At 31.4% G+C, this 26,190-nt stretch overlaps 1 protein-coding gene and 1 long non-coding RNA gene across 3 annotated transcripts in view; both read left to right on the top strand.

Moving 5' to 3' along the window:
- Positions 1-5,496, top strand: part of LOC143057078 (neprilysin-1-like) — a 45,203-nt gene extending 39,707 nt beyond the window's left edge. For both annotated transcript variants that reach the window (XM_076230309.1, XM_076230310.1), the window contains 5 exons: positions 532-662; positions 951-1,016; positions 1,711-1,815; positions 2,858-2,934; positions 3,903-5,496. In XM_076230309.1, the coding sequence (XP_076086424.1) occupies positions 532-662; positions 951-1,016; positions 1,711-1,815; positions 2,858-2,934; positions 3,903-4,005 (482 nt within the window). In that variant the 3' untranslated portion in view covers positions 4,006-5,496. The remainder of the gene's footprint in view (positions 1-531; positions 663-950; positions 1,017-1,710; positions 1,816-2,857; positions 2,935-3,902) is intronic.
- Positions 5,497-20,020: 14,524 nt separating this feature from the next.
- On the top strand, positions 20,021-21,856 carry LOC143056722 (uncharacterized). The gene is made up of 2 exons (XR_012972476.1): positions 20,021-20,498; positions 21,077-21,856. It is a non-coding gene; the product is annotated as an uncharacterized LOC143056722 (long non-coding RNA).
- Positions 21,857-26,190: the final 4,334 nt, after the last annotated feature.

Below are 26,190 nucleotides of genomic sequence, written 5' to 3'. Positions count from 1 at the left end.
TAGTGATACCTATAAGATAAGAAATCTGTATGAAAACAGTGATTTCCTTCCTATGATTTATGGACATATGTTACTTTCAGTTGTTTTTTATGTCCATGGTGTAGATTTTTATAATCTAAAATGTTTATGTGTGTGATCTGTAGTCAATAGAAATAACGTCTACCAAATCATTACCATATAATTTATCAAAATATACACTTTGTTATTCCTTTCTCTGACAGTGACATAGTTTATTTTGCGTCATTCCGTGTTTAGCAAAGGAAGATTATAACACAGCTGCGCAACTCCGTTACAATATACATAAGAACATTCTAAACCAAATGTATCCAAGCCAAAAACTTTCAATCACGTGAAGAAACAAAATGACCTGCAAAACAAGAAAGATGCGAACAAGAACCTAAAAAGCTTCGGATAATGGCTTGCAGAAGGAAGGAGATAAAACCGCGGAAAACAAATGAGACCTAAACAGATAAAACAGGAATATGTATAAGGGTTTCAAACGTTTAGAATAACCAATGAATTATGTTTCAGGTAGAAGGTATGACAAACATGGGAAACTTAACCAATGGTGGACCAATACAGCCATAAACAATTTCAAATCAAAAGCTGAATGTATACAAAATCAGTACGGCAATTACACTGTGGCGGCAGCTAATATGAATGTAAGATTTCACATTGAAATAAAGAAATGAAATTTTTTTGGTATTACATTATCATCGATTCCAGTTAGTTAATATAGCTTTCCTTCTATTATATATGATGGAAGGTTTTGATAAAAATTAATAATGAACCTTTTATTAAGAAAAAATAAATAAGAAATCTGAAAATTTTTCCAACTGATGTTTTAGATTTTGTTCTTATTTTGTGCTGTAATACCACTGTCCCACGATTTGATGGGATTGATGGCTCGCAAATATGTTTGAATTACAGAAACTATGTTATCATTTTAGCTAAACGGGAAATTGACACTTGGAGAAAACATAGCAGATAATGGTGGGATTAGAGAAAGTTTTAAGGTAAAATTGTGGTAAATAAAATCTTTATAGATACCAGGATTGAAACTTTGTATTTTCGCCAGACGAGTGTTTCGTCTACATAAGACTCATCAGTGACACTCGAATCAAAAATAGGTATAAAGGCCATATAAAGCACTAACTTGAAGAGCACTGATAATAAAAAATTTATAAAAGGTTTGCCAAATACAGCATAGGTAATCTATTCCCTAGGTAGAAAAGTTTTGTAAACAGATAATTTATAACTTTGACCATATCAATGAAAAATGTATGTCAGCACATAAGTGCAGTGCTGACTACTGGGCTGGTTATACCTTCGGGGAATGAAAGCTCCACCAGCAGTGGCATCGACCCAGTGGTTGTGAATAAACTTATCATAAATATCAAGTAACATATTCTTAGTGTTATCTTTTGATATAGACCGGCATTCATTTATATCAGCATGGCAGTTACAAATACCAAAATCAATTACATAAAATGTATCAAAGTTACGTAAAGTCGTATTGAATTCTTTTTAAAATCTATTCAAAGATAGAAGGGCTTTCAATCAATACGGCTACCACGCATTTTGTTTACATAAGACTAGTAAGTTGCGTTGATAAGCATTTAGGAGGTCAAATATTGATACAATGAGACATATCTTTAATAAACACCAAATGACATATAAGTTAACGTTTGTATTTAATTATTTTTCCAGGCTTACAGAAAACTTGTTGCTACCAAACACAAGGGTAAAGAAGAAAAACCTCTGCCTGGCATGGAATTTTCACCCAACCAATTATTTTTCTTGAATGCCGCTCAAGTATGTAATTTTTTATATATGAAAACAATGAAAGATTACGTCAATATTGATACCGAATTATTGACCTTTCCGTTAATTTCCGAATATGCTGTTTAGTGCAGTGTAAAATGTTTCCATTACTTGTCGGGTATCGTATTATTTTTTAAATACGTCCATTCGTGAGAATGTATCTGCCACTGATGTATCTTTTAAATTATTTCCCTCTGTGTTGCACAGGGCCGACCAGAACAACTTTTCATTTGGAACATGATTAATAAAAAAAATCTATTTTTTTATCTGCTCTGGTTTGTGCGTATAAAAAGACGAAAAGAGGGTGTTTGTAAATCACTGAATACCAATGCTGTCCCATTATTATAGTGTTACAGAGGCAAATTTCACTCACATTAATTTCACGTGAATTTAAATTCATGTGAATCTGACGTGAAATTCACATCAATTTCACCTCAAACGAACTTATATGTGAAACTCACGTGAAAACAGTTTTTGTGAGTTTTACGTGAATCTCATGTGAAAGTCATGTGAATTTCACATGAAAATCACTTAAAATTTTTTCATGTGAAATTCACATGATTTTTTGAAATACAGTGTTTCAAATAACATCTAAATTTTCAAATTGAATAAAAATCATGAAAAATATCAATTTTTGTTGTTGTAAATTTCACGTGAAATTCATGTGAAAAAATTCTAATTAGTTTCATGTATAAGCTCGTTTGATGTAAATCTCACGTGAAATTCATGTGAAAAAATTCACACTAGTTACATGTATAAGCTCGTTTGAGGTGAATCTCACGTGAGATTCATGTGAAATTCATGTGAGCAAATGTTGCCTGTGTACGAAGACGAAACAAAAGGAAAACACCAACATTATTTTCTGTGATATCATTTATTTTTATGTTTATATTTTAGATAGTACAAATTGTACAATACCTTCCGAAAAAGATAATTTTTTATTCATACAAAGAAATCGCTGTCGTGCATATTTATTTTCAATTATTATGATAATCAAATTGTGCAAGTATAATCAAAATTAAATCTTGTACAGGTATGGTGTGGAATCATTAGACCAAAAGAAGCAGTAAGAAGAATACGTGTAGATCCTCACAGTGATGCTCGTTCTAGGTATAATATAGTACAATACTAGTAGTGTAATGCTTCTGATGAGACATCATTACTATCAATAAATCAACATGATTTTGAAGTATGAACACAAATTAAACATTACATTGTGTTAATAGTTACCAAAAGTACCAGGATTTTTATTTAGTACGCCAGACGCGTGTTTCGTCTACATAAGACCTATCAGTGACGTTAAAATCAAAATAGTTTTAAAGCCAAACAAGTACAAAGTTGAAGAGCATTGATGATCCAAAATTCCAAAAGGTTGTACCAAAAAAAAATTAAAACGGAATACTATGGATATGGTCAAATGCAATAATGGACAATTGAAAATAAACTTTAATTTTAAATACTACACCGTTATGTTCTTAGAATATATACTAGATTATTGCACACTTTACATTTACAGCACTTCTACAAAAGCATGCAAAAAAAATCATTGAATAACTTGCTTGCTAATTTTGTTTGGATGTTTGTTTACTATTTACTGGTTTTTGATTGGACAATAAACATTAAATTCAATTCATGTCAATTCTTATTGTCCAATCAAATCCCAGTATATATAAAAAAATGACTGAAACTCCGCCTACCTATTGTTTGCAAACAACCAAGCAAACATAGCAAGCAAGTTGATCAATGTTTTGTTTTGTCTTCTTTTTTAAAAGAGCTGTAGTATGGGTGTACTCATTCAAGTCAATTTGTAACTTAAATATTTCACTAAACGTATTTACCAGTGCTTAGTAAATAAAACAACAGTGTATAAATATTTCAAGAAGCATACACAAAATTCCAAATAACATGAATGCAATATATACCTGAAAAAAGTGAAAGTAAAAAATACGTAAAAATCGTAGTTATACAAAACCAACAAGTGAAGGTTACAGTAGTGTACATATTTGTATTCTTACAAATCGATTTAAATCAACTAAACACTAATGCATGAATAAAACAAACAAAATATTTTATTGTAGGGTTGTTGGACCTCTTCAGAATTTTGATGAATTTTCCAAAACATTTAATTGCCAAGCAGGAACCTATATGAATCCTACAAAGAAATGTGTGATTTGGGGGTAAAGTTCGTTGATAATCAGAACCTGCCAGAACATTTTGAGTGATTATCGAATTATAACATTAGTTTGCGACAGGACATTCATATGGTCTGATTGTTATTTTGTTATATGATTTTTATATTTTCATACGTAGCCAATAAACTTCACATCTATTCTTGGAAATCTAAACTTTTTCCGATGCGATTTCGAATGTTATCTTTGCTTTCCTCCGAAATTCCAGGAAACACGTCTTTAAGGAATATATACACATGGTAATCATTCCATACTTTTGAAAATGAATTCAATTTTACAAAATGTATTTATTTCTCTTTTTGATTAATATGAAACTCAGAAATAGAATTACAGAGTTTTATTAAATTTTTACTATACGTTTATACATAGGAATTTAAATTCGGATATGCGTTTTCAACTCGATTTGCCATTTTGATAATAAACTTTTTCATATTTTATATACATTCATATAGTGTGTGCGTTTATAACCATATCACAGGGTCATTATAATAACATTGAAGATTATAACCCCTATCAGTGCACCATACTATACGTGAACTTGCAAAAGCAATATGATATTCTGATCGAGACAATATTCCTCAATATTAATGTAATAACACTTTTTTAATATAGTGATACATATTACATGAATAGTGCTACAATATTTGTCAATTTCTGCATCGTAAATGTATAGCATAAAGGACCAATATCCATACAAGAACACAGTATGGAATGACTTTATAAAGGGAGATCAGTAAAACATTGCAAAATACTGCAGTTTTATATTACAAAGTCATATATTCGAAATATTTGTTACTATATAAAAATGTATATTATTGGCCGTCACACTGTCAATATCACTCTGCACAGTTCTTAATAAAATTGCATATCATGGCTATGTGATGTCCAATAGGATGACCGGCCTTAAAATCTACGAACTGGACATATCAGCGACGTCATTATATTTGAAGCGAAGTTGATAAGTTTGACCCGAACTTATAAAGACATATTTTCCTTTGCTGTTGAAACAAAGAAAACACTTCCAAAAGTCGGAAATGCAGCCCGATAAATCAATTATCAGGTTATATGCATATTGAGATTGAACAATATCAGCTGCTCGACACAATATGAATGCATTTTGATCTTGTTCACTGTGGTCACTCTGTTCAAAATGCTTCATATTGTAACTTGCACCTGACATTTTATAATATTAAGATAAGACAACCTGATAATCGGTACTTATTAATGATAGACTACAAAATAATAATTAAACAAACGAATAATTTAAAAGTATGAAAATGTCCCATGATTATTATGATAATATATGTTTTTGTTGTAAATATCAAGCTGAGTGTTGATTTATTGTATGTATTTGCTGAACATATCCAAGATTTTTTTATTTGATAATGACATATATTGTATAAATATAAAGTATTCAATGTTCTGTTTTAGATCTGATATTATGTATTTACGTTTACGTTTAAATAAATTAAATCATTATCAATTTGTTTAGTCGGTTTCAGAGAAATATAAATCCGTTTATGAAGAAAGTACATGTTTTATCCTGGGTATAACGTTATCTACTTTGTTTGGATTTGACATTGTGTCGCCTTGACGTCAGGTAGATTCGCAACAATGTCACTTTGTCGACGAGTGCAATGATTTTTTTTATGTCCATGATTCCTTGCAACAAACCTTTCATTGATTTATAGTTGAACAAGCTGAATTGAAAATTTATCTTAATAACAAACTTAAGGAATAGATATTCGCCTTACATTTCTTTGTCATACTATAGGATAAACAGAACATATTAACTAATTTACTTGTTTATGTTTTTTTTGCGTTCTTATGCAAACTGTATCTGAAAGGGGGCGGCGCAATCTTAGATAAAGTACGATTACAAAAGGTAGAAAAAACATCGTGATTCTTAACATAACGTGTCTGTTGTTGATTGTTCTATTCGGCAGAATTAGTTTAATATACGCAACACAAATATAAAGGTCGGCCTGTTTAAAAGAATACGAAATAAAAACTTTTCGATATTCATGTCGCCGAAACACGAACATTTCATTGATAAAAAGATATGGTATAATAGGGTGATGCTTTCATTATTGTTTCATTTTTATTATAAAATTGGAACTCTTTATGTTACTAAGCAGAGTATATTATATATACATTTCAAACCTTGTTAGTGTTAAGTACTTTTGAGAAAGGAAAATGATGAGAATAATTACCATTGCAATTATTGCATGCAACATTCGTTTTTCTTTTACTTCATCCATCTATCATGGTTCAAAGGACATCATAGAATCTCATACACAATGTTCTAAATACGATTTTGAAGAAAAGGTATTGGAGAAACTTGTTTGCATGGAACATAAAATAGAAATTTACGAACAAAAAATCAAAAACTTTGAGGAATCTGTGATGTTCAAATTAAATGAGTTCAATGAGTCGGAAAATCAAAGGAATAAGGATACCCAATCAATGATACTAGATACATTCAAAGAGGAAAGGAGCGCGTTAAACAGTTCAGTGCTGTCATTGATACTAAACAAATTTGAAACAGAAAAGAACTTGCTAAACAGTTCAGTGCAAACGTTGATACTAGATACATTTAAAGAAGAACAGAACGTGACAATATTGCGAATCGATTGACAGCACAGTTAAAGCAGATTCGAAAAGGTGAGACAGATTTATGTTTAAAATACCTGTAATATCAACATCTCAAAAAACCGTTGTGTGATCAGTGCGTGTATAAAAAAATATGATAACAAAATCACCAAGCTAAATGTGTATTTCACGTTACTAGTTCTTAACACAAATTCCAATATATATATGTTTAACTTTAAATTTAAGTGATAATTTCTATCCTCAAATTAAAATAGAAATGTAATAGATTTAAAATTGTTAAAATAAAAAAGGCAACAATAGTGAAGCGATTCAAAACTCACAAATCGATTGACAGGAAACATATCTGTGTTATGAACTAAGACCAAGGGAAACACATCAGTGAGGGGTAGTCAGATTTGTTTTCCAAATGAGAATGTTTATTTAATTTTCCGACTGCGTGCTACTAGCTAGTCGCCGAGTAATTTACACTCATTTAAGAAAGAGCATTTTTTTTTACCTCACTTTGTATCAAATAATACGGATATTTTAGTAAACCAAACATTTCTATTTACATTTAACGATCACTCATCTACAGTTCTATTCAAGGCAGTCTATCTAAAGGAAGATACCAATATACAAGGAAAGATTCTTGTATTCAATACAGTTATTACGAACGTCGGTCATGGCTATGATAAAAACACTGGTCTATTCACGGCACCTGTGTCCGGTGTTTACTTGTTTTCTGTTCAAATATGCCCAGAAACTGGAGATCATGTCAAGGTTTATATCAGAGCAAATGAGAAAAGGATAGGGAAATTAACCTTCAAAAATTCTTCCGATGACAATGATATGTGTGCTTTTTCTAGCGGTATGTCAGAAGTTCTGAAAGGTCAAAAAGTGTGGATTTTGTGCAACTTCGCTAACAACAAAGGCGATGTGATATATAATTTGTATGCGACAGAAAATGGAAACAGCTTTTCAGGAATGCTTTTAAATCCAAACTGACGATAAAATAATTTTTACTTATAAGCTTATAGACGCCAAAATTCAGCTTTACAACGTAGTGCAGAGTGCAGCAGTGCACAACTTGAATGCAAATAGTTTTAAAAACATATAGATAGACATGTTTGACATACAAAATACGAACTTGAATTTATCCCAGCACTTTTTATGGTGGACTTTGTGTAGTTCAATATTTAATTACCTGTGTAGTGATTGGTTAAATGTTCGTCTTTTCTTCTTTTGTCGATGAATTGGTTGCCTCGTTTGTTTTTTTGGTTAAAGTTGATTACTGTACTAAGCTACGAAATATGAAGCTTATAAATGTGATTATGTTTAAAGATATAAATATGTTCACCTTTACATGAGATCATGACAAGAAATTTGTCTTAGTTTGTTATCTATGGTACTTTAATTGTTATGATCCGGACTGTTTGTTTGCAAAAATAAATATTTTCTTGATAGAGGGTTTTTGCCCACAAGGAAGCTATTAAATCAACAGTTCCAAATGAAATAACCGTTTCACAAATAGTATCGGATATGTTCTTTACGTCGTAACTACAATCCCCTTCCCCTTCCCTTTCGTGAATGTGACCTACCGAATAAAACTATTTACCGGATTTGTTATCATATTAGCAACACGACGGGTGTCACATGTGGAGCAGGATCTGCTAACCCTTCCGGAACAAATGAGATCACCCCTAGTTTTTGGTGGGTTCGTGTTGTTTATTCTTTAGATTTCTATGTTGTGTCATGTGTGCTATTGTTTGTCTCTTTTTTTATTTTTAACCATGGTGTTGTCAGTTTATTTTCGATTGATGATTGACTGTCCCTCTGGTATCTTTCGTCCCTCTTTTATATAATCATGACGATTCATGTTTGATTCATATGATTTTTACAATTCTAGACAATGCATTCAAAGTTTGCACCTACATAGCAGCGCCTCTTACTCAATATAAATAGTTTTAAAATCTTATCTTAATACTGTAAATTTTTTGTTTTTTTACCAACAATCTTTCCACCATCTTTTCCAAAGTAAAAGATAGCATACAGAAACAATTATTTCAACAATGTGTTTCTGTTTATAGGGAAAATAGTACTATTATCATTTCCCATTGGCTTTTTGTGTACCCAAGGCACATGCAGGAAATTAAATTAGGAGCGCTGTGGTTGGATGTAAGGGTACAATATATTTTTTTATTTATCTGTAAATAACTGCAGTGTGTAAATTTATAACATAAATTCTAAAACTTATTGAAATATTTTATAGAGAATTATTTGAAAAGACTTCCAAAATTTCATAAAATTGGTGTAAAATGACTATGGGCATGGATAACATAAACAAGCTGGAAGTTAGTCATGATACTATTTGGCTTCAATTTTCAAAACAGAATATTAAAGTTCTAATACCACACATAACTGTTTTATCAAGGTTTTAATTATTAAATGTGGTAAATTTAGAAAATGTTAGTACATTCGCTTATGGCAGAATAAATGTTACCGCTTTCACTATAGGTGGCACGGTAGTATTTGCATTCCAGAATTTAGGTTGCTCTTTTGTGTACCGTATCTAAGTCAATGTATCTGAACAGTGTGATTGGACAAAAATACAGTATCAACTGAAATAATTTCCCAAACTGAGGGATGAATCAGGTCTAGAAAAATATGAAAATATTTTACATACAGAAGAAAATGAATTTTTGGGATTTTTTAAAAATTTCGTATTCACTGCACGATAAAAGACATAAAAGCACTAGTGGCCTTAGGTTTTTAAAAAATAGCAAAAAAAGTAAACGGTGATGATACACATTCAAATTCATTTCTGAATAGTATAATGCAAGTACTTAAGTTTACTGTGAATGTAGAATTTTTCGCAGTGTTTGAATTGGGTGAAAATTCTAAAAAGGCTATCATTATCCCCTATGGACCAGGAAATACCACCGTGCCACCTATACATTTTAGTTCTCAATGCCTAACAACAAGATCAACATCGGAGTCGTATTTCCGTTACCTTTTCAATAGAAATCAAAAGAGTGTTAGGAATTATTTTTTTCAGCAACTTGGTAAAGGGTTGTGAATTTTTCACCTTTGTTTGAGCCAGTAAAGTGATATGTCTCAAAAATTTTTAAATGATAGTGATTTTAGTATCTTTTAATGATTAATAATTTGACATAAACTGATGGTCTTAGTTCATGTAAGTATTGTTAACATTTTGCTAAAATGATTTTTTAAGTAATACATTCTTCGTGAAGAGTAATATGTAACCAGCAGTGTCAACCAGATGTGAATTCTTAAAGATTCCAAAGATCTTTCGAAAATTTGCAATGGAAATATTCATAATTATGCAGTAATATCAAAAACTTTCATTTTGTTTTAACCATTAACGATTCTATCGCCCATGTTCGATTACAAAATAGGTGACATCGTCTCAAGAAACAGAGCTTTCGTTACAAAAATGGGAAACAAAGATACAAAATCCTTGATCAAGGTCATGAAATATTTTACTTTGTGAGGAACCGTTCTGAAGCCCTGAGTTTAGGGTGTGCTGAAACGATATTTTAGCAAACCGTCTGTATTCCATTAAGTACTGACTGTTTAGCAACAGTTGACCGACTTGTTTGTGTACTTATATATAGCAGAATCTTAACAGATATTTCTCAAAGAAAAAAGAAAAAATCATGATGCAAAAATCATAAAAGTCATTTTCAGAGATATTGATAATGTTATGTCTTTCAATAAACCACATTTTAATAGGTTTTCAACATTTCAAATTGGAATGTTGAATGATTTATAAAGAAATATGTGATGCACTTTGGAAATAAAAGATTCCTAACCTTAGTCATAGCTTTCCAGAAGTCATTTCTAAATGAAGATTTTTTATCCCGGTCGGCCAATAAATTAAATGAAGGGATCAAAGAGAAATATTAAATTTTCCACATTTCAAAACTCATAGATTATGCTGTCATCTTGTACGACCGTAAATACAATGAGTACATGTTCTTCCTGGTACACTCTACTATTTACCTAGTATAAAATTGCAGCTTTGAATAAAAACAAAAACGTAATTTTCAATTTTCACTATAATGGGTTACTGCAATAATCTCGTATCTAGAAAGTTGTGACTTTTCAGAAACCGACATGCTAAATTTGACTATAAATGTTAATTCTATTTTACTACAGAAATGTATCAAATTAACATAGAGTGCAAAAATAGACATAGTTACTATCCTTTGATAACTTGATGCTAATTGGTTGTGAGATAAAATATATAATTGCACTTGAAACGTTTAACGGATAAACGCATTCCATAATGAGTCAAACGTAATACAAAGATGTTTGTGTCATAAGGTCATAACCTGTGAAAACAGATGTAAGCCTGTGTGGTATATCATATTCTAAATGTTGTTTGATAAGCATTCTTGCATTTGCAAGCGATAAGAGATTATTGAATTCAAAAAAACAAAAAAATATAACTATTTTTTTTATTTGTTATGTAATGTTTATTGGTCGATATGGTTATATACCAGGATAATCTTCTTGTATATATGCGTATGTTATGCAGAAAGAAGCGTTGAGTGGATTTAGACGTTTGGCGGGAAAATTAGTGGCCGGGTCGAAAGTTATAGGGGTGATCGTAAAGGACTCTCTATGCTCCGTAAGGGTAATATTTAGAGAACACCCCTTTCAAGTAAATAGTGGTATCGACCACGGGTATATAAGAGAGTGAGAAACGGCACTCGAGTTTGTCGGTTGGCTGTTGATGAGCTGTAATCCTTCAACCGAGCGTACGTCGGATATATTAAGTGTTAGAAGAGCCTTGCTATTCAGAGGACACTTTGTACTGAGTACAAAGTGAACGTACACATTGACAGGATTGACATAGCAGACTGTCCCACTCAGAGGACAGGATGTACCAGCCCGCACTGTCTGGTAGTGACAGACTGTCCCATTCGGAGGACAAGCTATACCAGTCACATTGTCTTACAGTGACCTAACGTCCCATTAGGAGGACAGGCTGTTATATTGTATAAACATGTATATATAAGAGTTCATACTTACTTTGTATCGGCAAAGAGCCCGTGTGTATATTTAGGTTCATTGTGCATAACGTAGATAGTTGTAGTTTTTAGTATTGCCGTATTGTTTGTGGACAACTTGGATCCAAGTATTAACTGAAACGGACGTTTGAGATAACAACGCCTGGTTACACGTTACATATTTGGTGGCTAGCGGTTGGAATTCAAGTTTACAGTGACACCAGTCTGTTGGATAGGTGATTCCGTATCAGAGTTTACAGTGACATCAGCCTGTTGGATAGTTGATTCCGTATCAGAGTTTACAGTGACACCAGTCTGTTGGATAGTTGATTCCGTATCAGGGTTTACAGTGACATCAGTCTGTTGGATATGTGATTCCGTATCAGGGTTTACAGTGACATCAGCCTGTTGGATAGTTAATTCCGTATCAGAGTTTACAGTGACATCAGTCTGTTGGATAGTTGATTCCGTATCAGAGTTTACAGTGACATCAGCATGTTAGATAGTTGATTCCGTATCAAAGTTTACAGTGACATCAGCATGTTAGATAGTTGATTGCGTACCTGGGTTTACAGTGACATCAGCATGTTAGATAGTTGATTCCGTATCAGGGTTTACAGTGACATCAGCCTGTTCCGTATCAGTCTGTCCAATTTTGTTCACACTATCAGTATTATCAATACCCACAGCTTCTACATGTTGGTCAGCACATGTTACATCAAGTTCAATTGCATTCCAAATTTCCTCCAAGTCATCATCTGAGGACCACTGTATGTCTGCCATATTTTTTTTATATCTACGATACGAAATATAATGCAGATAATTTCATTAAAACATATTTTCCTTAACAAATAATCAAGTATTATTAGATTAAATACTGTTTATTAATTGTTACATAATTTTTATATATATGAGATAAGCGCGTACAAGTGTTTTGTATTCGAAATGCTTAAAATTAAAAAGTAAATATATATATAATTTCTTACATACTTATGCAGCCTATTTATCTTTGAAAAAAAAACGTTACGATTTATGTTTTGCTTTTAAAAAAATATACTTAAGATACTTAATTTGTATGTTACATAAAATCATTGATTCATTTTTCAATATACTACTTTTTCCGTAAAATAATATAGATGCAACTGCAAAAAAAAAAAACGAAAAAAAAAAAACAAAAAAAAAAACATGCGCTTATTGATACTAATGAAATTTAGAAAGATACAAATATATTAAATTTATTTTCTTTTTATATATTTTTCTCTTAGTAAACAGGTTAAATGAAAATAAATTGTACCGTCAATATGTTTTGTTGTGATATCAATTTTAACTAAAAATGTAAATTAAAATGTAAAAGTAAAGTATAATTGTATTAAAAAAATTTTTTTTTTTTTATTTCAATATGCATTATTTTGAAACAATATATATGTTCCGGACCATATGAGTATTTGGACCATACGCGTATGGTCATGACCATATGCGTATACTCATATGGTCGGACCATATGAGTATATACTCGTTTGGTTATAAACGAGCCGGACCATATGAGTATTTGGACCATATAGGTATATTTTTCAATAATATGCAAGAGAAAACTTTATAAAATGACAATGATTGCTACATGCAATTGTATTATTTACAATTCAAATAACATTAAATATTGATGCCAAAGTTAGTTTTCATCGCTAATTGTATTCTTGCATGGATGCGTAAGGTGACTTTTACGTCCCCACGGTACCATAGCCTTTCTTTGGTCCTGGGTCATTACGATGTGTCTACGGTGAAAAAGCTATAGATCTCCAATATCGTAACATGACTGAAGTACATCATATCACCAGACAACTTTAAAAAATAAACTAGTGTCCTTGTCGGTGACGTCATTCATTTTTTGTTAAAACAAAACACGTATAAGTATAAAAAATTATGAATATTGCACTGCTAATGCTAATTATATTAAGTTTCAAAAGTAAGCAATTTATTAGACTCTTTATCCTGTCGACTTTTACGTCAGGTTATAGTAAAACAGTTGACTTCTTGTGTAACAGTTCATTAGGATATTTTTGGAAGTTATCTTCCCAGGTCGACATTTTGCCATTCACTCGTAATAACATATCGGTAATGAAAAAAAAATGTGTGTATTATAGTTTTGACTAGAGATGAAATTTACTGTGTGAAACTGCTTATTTTATTTTGTTAATCTTGTTATTACATATTTTTAATGAAAAAAAACCTTTGGTAGTGTCTTTTTAATGACGTGACAACTAGAAGGGTTACATAAAGAGGTAAGCATAAATGTACCTCTTAATTACCCCGACCATACGCGTATGGTCCAAATACTCATATGGTCCGGAACATATACATACCTTTTTTTTCTAATTTGCAGCTTTTTTGCTGAATATCAAAATTCCATGTCAAAACCAATCATCAATCAAAACAATTACTTGGTTTAATCTCAGTTGATGTTTATATTAATTAATATGAGGTCATGCCAGTAACACTTAATTGACCTTGCCTGTTTGATAACCTGCTAATATTCACATTTCTTTAACAGCTGCAACACATTATCTGATGTTGTGGGGAGGAATGGTTTTAGGTGTAAAAATAAATAAAACAAAATGTCAGTTGCAATATGAAGGTAGTACTTGTGACAGTGTTGAGGCATATGCATTTTTTTAACATTTTTTTGTTAATAGGAAAGCAACACACCATATCGTTAGATATTTTGTTGCTCTAAAATATTTAGGTAATTAAGAGATAACTGTATTGTATTTGAAGCTTTAAGGACGTCCATCGGTAGTTTTACTGTCGCAAATTTAGTTTACCTGGCGACGCGTAGATGGTAAGGATAGGTTCGGACAAGGCTCTAATTCACTGAATATCCTTTCTCTCTTGCATTTTGGCTAAAATTCTTGTCGGCTTTTAGCAGGATTCTGCAGGTGAGGATTAGATTGGTATCAGATTATCACATTTTTTGCCTTATTTGCAATGCATTTATAAATTTTTAAATCTCCATGCTGGACAGACACCCAAATTTAAAGGTTTTCTATATATTTACATAAGCACGCACACATCTTAGTTCCTTGAAACCATACATTTTATTTGTATATAAGCTTGAATGAATTTTCAAGAAAATAAAATCATAAATCCATGAAATTCTAAAGATTTATTGTAAAATAACTGGTTTCTGCCACCTTAAGCCTAAACATGATTTTAATATATCACAAAATGTGCCTTTTTAAGAGTTCTACAGGTGTGCGGTATTATATTTCTTTTATTCACAGTCAATGTATAGGTCTGTTTGCAAGCAAATAGTTTTTACATGGATTTTAAGAATTATCAAATATCAAGACAGATAACTCTGTATCACAATACAAACAATGACATTCAATTGATTAGTTTTAAAATGCTTATGTTCACCAAACAATGATTTTATATCATAAATTATATAGAAATAGCAATAACAAAGAGAGAAAAAAGTAAAATAAACCTCAGCATAGAACAAGAAAAAGCTGATTATACTGTATATTACCTGTTATAATGATTTATTTCATATGATATGGACATTTTCTTATTTATTTACTTTTTAACTATGAATATATGAATTTGTCCTTTTTTATAGGTCTACTACATAGTTGATACTGTAGGACAGGCTACAGAAATAAGAAAACTGGTCTCTCTCATCAGCAATAGTGTGGCAATTCTAAAATTTCAACATGCGGCCTACACAGCTAGCCTATGGGGAGTAGAGATATGAGACTGATTGCGAATAAATGTACACTTAGTTTAGGGCATCATGGATCTACAAAGTGGAACATATGTACCAAAAATATTAGTTTATTCATAACTAAGCCTTTTTCAGCACTGCAGTCAACAGAACAATGATAGTGACAAGAATTGAGACTATTTAATACCTCAAACAATGGGAAAATACTTCTTGAGATCAGTTGTAAGTGGTTTTATATCATGCATGACACAATAAACTTAAGTAGTTTTAAAAACTGTTGGATAATTCATACACTGTACCAAAAAACTCACACAATAAAATTTATTAAATATGAACACAATCATTTTTTTATATATTTTTTGCATTGAAAGCAGTTTGACGGCAAAAGACGCAAATAATGCTTTAATAAATTTGGTCTTACAAAGCCTATTAAAGTTTTCTTTTGTGCTGTAACCATATAAAATGCATGTATTTTTAATGGTAAATGACTATAGAACTCAATCAGACTAAAAAAATGGAAATACATTGTTTTCAATGAGTGGTTAAAGGTGGCAGGTACCAGTTTTGGTGTACCAGAACATGTGTCCCACGCAGAAATTTTGTTATAGTTGAGTATTGAGGTATATAATTGCATCATGTGGACTGAAAAATAAATGAATGTAAATTATAGGCTACTGTACTACACAAGTAAGTAGTTGCATACACAGGTTGGGGATTTCCTTCACAAATAGGTCCATTCAGATGTCAAAATTGTGGTCTCCTCACTTGACGGCATCCAATCAAAGTAGGGAAAAAAATCAGTTTTATGTAAACAAAAATATCTTGAGATTTTGATGGTAAGGATAGGTTCGGACAAGACTCTAATTCACTGAATATCCTTTCTCTCTTGAATTTTGGCTAAAATTCTTGTCGGCTTTTAGCAGGATTCTGCAGGTGAGGATTAGATTGGTATCAGATCATCACATTTTTTGCCTTATTTGCAATGCATTTATAAATTTTTAAATCTCCATGCTGGACGGACACCCAAATTTAAAGGTTTTCTATATATTTACATAAGCACGCACACATCTTAGTTCCTTGAAACCATACATTTTATTTGTATATAAGCTTTAATGAATTTTCAAGAAAATAAAATCATAAATCCATGAAATTCTAAAGATTTATTGTAAAATAACTGGTTTCTGCCACCTTAACACCAATTTAAACCAGCAATGGCATTACAAGCACGCGGTGATTCTGTTTAATGTAACAACACAGTTGCAGTTGTGGTATTTTTTGTATGATTTTATGGATTCTTTTATGGAATCTGATGTGTAGTAGTTGTCTTTTGTTGATGTGATTTATAAGTGGTTTTCGTTTCTCTTTTTGTATATAGATTAGACCATTTGTTATCTTGTTTGCATGGTTTTACACTAGTCATTATTGAGAGCCCTTTATAGATTACTGTTTTGTGTAAGAGAAAGCTTCGTGTTGAAGACAGTACCTTTATCTATAATGATTAACTTTTGTAAATTGTGACTTGGATGGAGAGTTGTCTCGTTGGCACTCATATCACATCTTCCTTTTATCTATATCTCATACTCATCAAGTTTAAAAAAAATCAGTGAAATGCCAAATAAACGCAAAACATTGATTGATTGAGTCACACAAACTAATTAACAGTACTATAGAGTCTATACTTGACCTAAAAACATAGTACCATATCAATTGCTATCTTGGTATCTATGATATTCAGAAACGTAATTTTAATGATGATTTAATGTAATTCTTGAAGGACTTTTTACTGTAATATTTTTTAAAAGTAGCTAATGAAGTGCAATTATATTTAGAATATTTTCATATGTTCTAGCTCCAAATTCAGTAAGGACATCACAAGTCAAACCTGGAAGTATCGCGTTACAAAGAACCGTATTTATGTCAATATATCTGACTTTTACTGTTGGATTGTTTTATGTGATATCCGTTCAACGTGGCTCGGTACTTAATTATCCCGTCTATGTGTTTGTATTATCTTTCTTTTTATGCTGGTGTGTTTTGTATATGCGACTTTTTGTGTTTCTTTGGTTCTTATAACGTGATTCTGTACTTTAAAAGATCCTGTCATTATGATATATTTCTTTTATGAATTAGAAAATACGTTGAACTCCAAACGTCAAATTATTCAATCTTGTAGTGGAATGAACTATTTGTGGATTCTTATAAATTCTATATAACTTTGGAACGATTTTAAATCTCGGTCTATTTCTGAAATTAATTCTTTTATACTTTTATTTTCTAACCCTGTATGCTAACATTGCCGATGTGAAATTTTTAAATTGTTTGTATATACATTGATCGATAAATTTATGTGACGTATACAAATTTCTGACGTCAGACACGCGAATCAATGAATGTATTTGCAGATAGATGTTTTTTGATGTCATTTTAAATTGTCCCTTTTAAAATTGTTACAAGATGATGACCGCTGTACCAATAGTTTGTCTATATTGTTTAGTATGTCTGTTTAGTTCACGCATCATCACGTAAATATAATGGAATTGGATGAGACTGTCATCAAAGTAAGAGGTTTAGCGCTTTAAAACCAGGTTTAATCCACCATATTCTACATTTGAAAATGCCTGTACCAAGTCAAGAATTTGACAGTTCTTGTCTGTAAAAAAGAAGATGTGGTATGATTGCCAATGAGACAACTGTCCACAAGAGACCAAAATGACACAGAAATTGACAACTATAGGTAACCGTGCGGCCTTCAACAATGAGTAACGCCTATACTGCATAGTCAGCTATAAAAGGCCCCGATAAAACAATGTAAAACAATTCAAACGAGAAAACTAACGGCCTTATTTATATAAAAAAAAATGAAAGAAAAACAAATATGCAACACATAAACAAACGACAACCACTGAATTACAGGCTCCTGACTTGGGACAGGCACATACATAAATAAAGTGGCGGGGTTAAACGTGTTAGTCTATTCGTTTTTTATGTGTTTTGTCATTTGATTTTGCCATGTGATTATGGACTTTCCGGTTGGATTTTCATCTGAGTTCAGTATTTTTGTGATTTTACTTTTTGCCAAGATAGACACATTCGGAAAAGTAGTGTTGAACATCTAAACATAGTTTTGCTCCACCACATTTTGTACTTGTAACATGTGATGCTTCTGGATCATTTGCTATTCGTTGTTTTTTATTGTAATGAGCTCGAGATAGTAACAGTTATCGTATTGATGGCCCTAGGAGAATACCATTATTTGAAAAAAGAGGGACGAAAGATACCAGAGGGAAAGTCAAACTCATAGATTGAAAATAAACGGACAACGCCATGGCTGAAAATAAAAAGACAAACAGACAAATAATAGTACAGGAGACACAACATAGAAAACTAAATGTTAACATCATGTGCTCACTTTGGGCTTTTTGCTTTATTTAGTAATATTTTATCCTAGTGTCAAATAGAAATTAGAATAACAAAATAAAAATGAAAACTTTACTATCCTGTATTAAAAACGTGTAAAACCATACAAGACATATTGTTCTTTACTGCCCTTTGTTTGCCCTAAGAAATAAATTTACTTACTTTAGCAAGCTCAACTGAATATAACGAATAGTAAAGCCTTAATTTGTATAAGCTGGGTTTTATAGTGCATATTGTTGTGTGTTTCCTTATTCTACATTGGCTTGAGGTATGGGGAGGGTTGAGATCTCACAAAACATGTTTAACACCATCTTTGCGCCTGTCCCAAGTTAGGAGCCTCTTGCCTTTATAAGTCTTGTATGTTTTGGAGTTCATTTATATGTTTTGGAGTTCATTTATATGTTTTGGAGTTTAGTATGAAGTTCATTTTCTCGAACTAGTACACATTTTAATTAAGGGTTAGTGATTTGTCTTGCTGTTTGGAGGACCTATTGATGGCCTTCTGCTATTGTCTGCTCTTTGGTCGGGTTGTTGTCTCTTTGACAAATTCCTAATTTTTATTCTCTATTTTATTGCTTTCCTGACTTCAGTTTAAATCACCAATCTGAAATACGTTAAATCAACCTGAACTCTAAATTGTTTATTTGATACACACTTTAACTGTTTCCTATAGAAATCAATTTTAAAATAATTCTGCATAAGTCAATAACCCATGCTCACAATATCTAAATATGGCATTAAAATTACTCTCCTTTTCAAAATTTGCTGATGATTAAATTTCTAAATTGGTTCTTGTTGACTTACTCATCTTTGGTTTAAAAAGCAAGGACACACAAATCGGCAATGACGATATTTTGAAAGTTCTTGTGTTACATTACATGTATGATAGAGTTATAAGAATCCATTTTCTCTCAACATCAAACCATTCAATTGTTCATCAATTGATATAAAGATCTTGATATCTTATAAATGAAATGGCATCTTCATCCAATTGATCTAATTATATATATGGATTGTATTTGGACAGCGGTCAATATTTCATGCATACCAAGACGGAAACAAATATGAAAAAAAAAACATTCCCGTAAAGTGGATAGACTAGGATTAAAGACAAATATTACAGAAACTACATGTTTACAATCAATTTTATACTAAGATAAGATTAATATTACATGTATTATTTTAAAATACGCATTTAGTTTCAAAACATATATTTGATAATCACTTTCCTTTACATGTTCACACGGAAAAAGCCTTTAGAAAAGGAAACTTAGTTTTGACCTTTACAACTACGCAAGATATTTCATATGTAAAGATATTGTTTCATTGACAACATATACATATTTTTATACTAGTAATTGGCCGCAGAATTACAGCACCAACATTTTGAAATGAAGTATTCACATGGCAAAGTGTTTATTGTTGCAGTGATGATTACCATTGTAACAGTTTGCTTTAGTGACGTTACTAGTCAAGGACAAGAATGTCCGAATTTTGAAGTTCCCTTACTGAACAGTATGGATGCACCACTTGTCGCAAAATTAGACATGGCTAAATTATCATCCCAACTAAAAGTATACATTTACGAAGAAATACGGAAGGTACTTGACTACACAATGAAGGATATCATATCTGATATAAGTAAACTAAAGGATGAAACAAAACAGTTGAATGTTGTCATTGAAGAAAAAGTCAAAAATGTAACGATGGAATTGACAGGTAAGAAAGTATTAGTAGAGAGATAACAAAACTATCAATTGATCAAAATGTTAAATCAACTTTTATCACGTGATTACCAATACAAACACGTACCAAAGAATTCAGCAGACTAACTTCTTGCTTAATTTTGTATCTGGCATTTGTATACTCTAGCAAATATGATGGATTTATTCATCTATATTGTTGTGCAATACATTTTTGTGTAGATGTAAAATAAAACACACATATGAAGTATGACAATCGTCGTTATACTCATGTTCTCGTCCCTTGTACATATCTTAACATTTTGTTGTACTTAGTTAGAGTAATTCTGTATAAACAATGAAACTTCTCACACAATGTTATATATTGAGTTTATTGAATTCCACACACGAAATATGGAAACCTTTTTTAACTTTTCTGGTCCATGATAAACATCATCAAACATATGAAAATGTACATACTACAGCTTGCAATAATTAGAAAATCAAGATCGTGACAAAATAGTAACTAGTTAACAATTCAAAATGAAAAATCATATGTGATTTATGTGATGGGCATTATATTTTTGATCATAATTTATATCAATTTCTTTACAGAAAACCTTAGAACACCAACAGTGACATTTAAAGCACGAGATTTGAAATTTGACGCAAATGTAATAGGAAAGACTATGGTATTCCCAAACATGGTAGTGAACTATGGCGGTGGATATGACAAGACAACCGGTGTATTTACGGCTCCTTATTCTGGGTTGTATTTGCTCACTGTACAGTTATGCCCTGAAAATAATGACTCTATTCATGCAGTCATTAAGGTTAAAAATGGGAACATACTGGCAGATTTGAATTTCAGGAACAACGTCGGCGAATCTGGACCTTGCGTATCTTCAAATGGGGTAGATTTTCTAACACAAGGCGACATAGCGTGGGTGTTTTGTACTCATGCAAATTCTAATGGAGATGTGATTTATATTGGAGGTCATGGGAACAGTTTTTCTGGAACACTGATACACAGATAAGGACATGTTTCCTGTCATTTTTACGCTTCGCTCATTTTGTTGAGCCGCCCTTGCTTACACGTAGCCTCTATATCAGTCGCATTCAGTTCAAAGATTGATGATAAGCAAACAAATTTTCCTCTGTATTAGTTTTCATTTTGGGTTTCTTACCTAATACACAATATCAATATATATAAGCAGTAAACCATTATAGGTCAAAGTACGGTACAAGCATATCATCAAAAGCATAAAGTAGATTTCTTTATATTGTATGTAAAGCGTCAGATCTGTACATTTTTGATAAGCAGTAAAGGTTTTCATATTTGCTCACTAAATTTCATTGTTTAAATTTATTTCCATAAATAAATGTTTATAAACACATACAATTTTTGATTTTTCACAACATAAAGGAGGGACGAAAGATACCATAGGAACGAAAGATACCAGAGGGACAGTCAAACTCATAAATCGAAAATAAACTGACAACGCCATGGCTAAAAATGAAAAAGACAAACAGACAAACAATAGTACACATGACACAATATATAAAACTATGAATGAGCAATAATACTTTTTCACTTTTTTGGTCTTTTGGAAAATATTGTTTGTGCTGTATTAAGACCCTTCTACAATAAAATTTGTTTTACATGCACACGTACAAAAATTGCGGTTTTTATATCCAACGTAATCATAAGTGTGAACGTACTTTTCAATTTAGACTTGTTTATATTTTTTCGTTTGGGCTTGTATCATTTTCCCCCGTTGGGTTTGTATGATCCATTCATCCTATTTGGAATCTTGAAAATCAAGAGTCTATCCTAAATTGAGGTAAATTATATGGCTTTCCAAGTACCGTTTCGGTCCCTAAAATTTATTGCCGAAATCCGGATCTGGGGTACAAATTTCTGCACCTCATTTTTGTGGTATAACATCTTTGCTGCACATTTATTATTTTCTATTTAGTAATTAGTATGAATATCCATTTTGTTTCATCTTGTGATCATTTTATTTGGCAATCGCCAATGTCAGTCAGTACGGTTTAAGAACACCAGTTGTTCGACCTGTTAGTCAAACTATGCTTTCTGTTAACCGTTCCTGCAAAATCGAACATATAGATTTATACCTGTAATCGTTATTTTATGTATGACTAGACTCGGTGGTACACAGATAAAAAAAAACTGTTGCAATTGTGCAACCTTAATGCGCATTGCATTTTTCCGAGAAAGATCACTTTAATCTTCGCGCCTTTTGGACAAATACGCTTGTTAATTTAGTTCTACCTATATCCTTTTGTACTTGAACATGCATGTACATTTAAATTTGAACCGCATTATGTATTATTACTGACATTCATCGTGAAAAAAAACTTAAAATCACTCCTAAATACTTTATTATTACCATAAAACAATTACATTGTAAGCTATCGTGTAGATATCCGATTTCTCATTCAATTTAGTTATTTAACTTCTGTACCTTATCGCTGCTTATTGCTGAATGAGGCGCACTAAAAAAAATATATAAAATATATCTACACTACCAAGATATCATTTGGTAAGTAATATAAACTCAATTTCCACTGAATTAATTTTAACTTTTAAAAGACAACAATCACTCGATGAAAATATAATTTGCGACATTTTGAGTGGCTTCACTTGCTGATTTAGTATTGTGTCAACCTTAAACAGAACGATATTTGATAGAAGTTGAACTACCGCGAAAGTTATTTTGTAATCTATTTTAGAATCATCCTTTACTATAGAGAAAAAACTCCTACCCTACTTTCAATTTATTATCTTATGATTGAGATTGCTTGATTGCATTTTTGTAGATTTCTTCATGCATACCGAGACGAAAGCAGTTATCATAAACTTAAAACTTTCATTTTGCATTAGGTTACCCCACCTTACAAGGAACGTTTTTAAAAAACGCAGTTAGTTTCGAAAATAGTAGTTCAAATTCAATGTCCTTCACTTGTTTACTTTGAAATTTTATATTGAGAAGACATTATTGTTTATTAAACTGAATTTGACTTTTTTCCTTTGTAATACTGGTTATTTCAAGCATTTCTGTCAAGTTTTGTCATAATCAGTTCAATAGTTTAAGAAAAATCTAGTATAATGAAAGACGACATCTACAGCGATTCGAGCAAAATTTCTTCGACAAATCCAAACCAAGCCGCATCAAGATAGAATATAGTGTGGACCAATAAATGATCAAATATTTATCTTATCTGCCTACAAACAGTTGAATATAATACTCGAGGTGATTTTTTGAAGATAAACACCACAAATGGACCTCTTTGTCTTCTTTATAAGGTCTCTTTTGGTCAATTTATACCTCTCATTTCCTCAAAATTTCAACTTTCCAGGCCAATAAGTAAATATCATGGGATAACTTTCACTCATTTATGATAGAAATGGTATCAGAAATGAGTATTTGAAGTATTTTAGCAGATTGAACAATTCATATACAAGTTTACCGTCTCCAAGGCGGTTACAATAAGTCCTTACGTCAAAATTAAATTTACGCCGCGTTCCAGAGAGGGACATAAAAGGCTTCTCTTTTAGTGAATAATTTGTCGTTACAGCATTAAAAATAATTTCATTAACTTATAAATATATATTTATTTAAGTATTTCCTATGAAAATGTCCTATCATAGTAGAATATAAGAAATAAGGAGCCCCCCCCCCCAAAAAAAAAAACAACAAAAAAAAAAAAAAAAACACAAAACAAAACAAACTAAATATTCATGGATTTTTCAAGTTAACATTTTCTCATAAAATGTGTTTTGGAGACTCAATCCACTCAGAATATTTCATTTTTTGTAATATTTCACTTAAATAACAAGAACACATGAGATTTCTCACAAGGTCAAAGGTGAATGTACAGCTTCCCATATTAGGTGTAATACCACCATTGATTTTCCCCTATTAGTCTTTGTTAAATTTGCACTTTTCAAAAAAAATGTGTAAAATTTAACTTTGTTTCAAATAAAGAAATACTTGGCATGAGTAACGTTTTATCCTGTCCAGTACTATAGAAAAAAATTCACATGTATTGCATATAAGAAAATAATCATCACTGGAAGTTAACCAATCAAATGTCTCCCCTTATTTTATCTGTGTACAAGGTTTAGTCACCATGTAACCTCAAGATTACACAATATTCTATAGAAATCCCCCCCAAAAAATATAATGGTGCTTTGAAATACCCAAGAAATATGTTTATGACACAGAAATCTTTTACTGCAATAAAATGTAGGATTAATTACCTACAACTGTCAAATTCAAGGAAATTTTTTTTCCCGACCTATTTTCGTATACAACCGGATGTGACATACCATGATTTGGTGATATTACACCTTGACACAGATGAAGCGGTAGGTTCAAAGTGATAAATAATTTGAATGTTTACCTGGCAGAAATCCGACAGAAAAAACCTTTATAAAGGAAACTTACTTGTAATTTCTACCAATGTTCACGAAAGACTTCATATGTATATATATTGTTTCAGTTGACACCTTAAATATAGTTTATTATCAACCGTACCATTCTGATTTCAGCATTGTGAAAATGAAGTCTAACCATGGTAAAATGTTGAGTGTTGCAGTGGTGATTATCATTGTAACTATTTGCTTTGGTGAAGTAAGTGAAGGACCACAATGTCTGAATGCTGAAGTTTCATTACTAAACAGTATGGATGCACCACTTTTGGCAAAACTAGACATTGTCAAATTAACCTCTCAGCTAAAAGTTATCATTCACGAAGAAATACGGACAGAATTCGAAGATCCATTTTTTACATTGCCTAGACTCGTGGACGAGAAGTTCGCTAAATTGTAAAAAAGGAAATGAAAGGTATGTAATTATTGTTAGAGGAACAGTAGCACAAACTTTGCATCTAATTACGAAAATGAGTTTGATTCACTATTTTAACTAATACACAAATCATAGTCTACCAGACTATAGTATCAACGAAAAAACATTCAAATAAATGTAGGGTAAAGGCGTTATAAAGAGTTTTAAGAAAAGTACGACCTTATGCAAAACAAAATAATAGTAAAAATATAGACAAAATGTAGGACCATATGTTTTCTTAACTGTTAGACAAAATATATTTATTCATGTTTTAAGTTATTAAATATATACTTATAGAAACAAAATGTTGGTACAGATCAAACACTTATCACATAGCTAAAGACGGTGTTTGATAACCCCCTTTGAATATAAGTTAATCAAAAGGATCATGCAATGAGTCAACATGAATTGCATTAAGATACAAGGAATTTAAAAACATATATGTTAAGATATGTACAAGAGATTAGAACAGGAGTATAACGACGATTTTCATACTTAAAACATTATTCGCTTATCCTTATCGGTAAGTAGATCACCCCCGATGTAAGTGGGTTTCGTTTATCCAAGTCTGTTTATATTGTTTTTTGTGTATTTGTATGTCATTTTGTCGTTTTTGGATTTTAATATGCCATGGGATTTTGTCAGTTTGTTTTCGACTTACGAGTTTAATATAAGGTACTCAGGTAGGTATCTTTTAATCTTTTAATCTTGTTTTAGTATTCACTTGCTTATGCTAAAAAAAAAGAATAGACAAAAAAAAAAATGTGCAACTCACGAGACAACAGCTACGAAATAAAATAATAGTTATAGATATCTAATGTTTAGAATAGCGGAATTATATCGATTTTCATCATT

The sequence above is a fragment of the Mytilus galloprovincialis genome, chromosome 13 (genome assembly GCF_965363235.1).
Source record: "Mytilus galloprovincialis chromosome 13, xbMytGall1.hap1.1, whole genome shotgun sequence".
NCBI classification, from domain to species: domain Eukaryota; kingdom Metazoa; phylum Mollusca; class Bivalvia; order Mytilida; family Mytilidae; genus Mytilus; species Mytilus galloprovincialis.
This window is presented reverse-complemented; position numbering and strand designations above follow the sequence as displayed.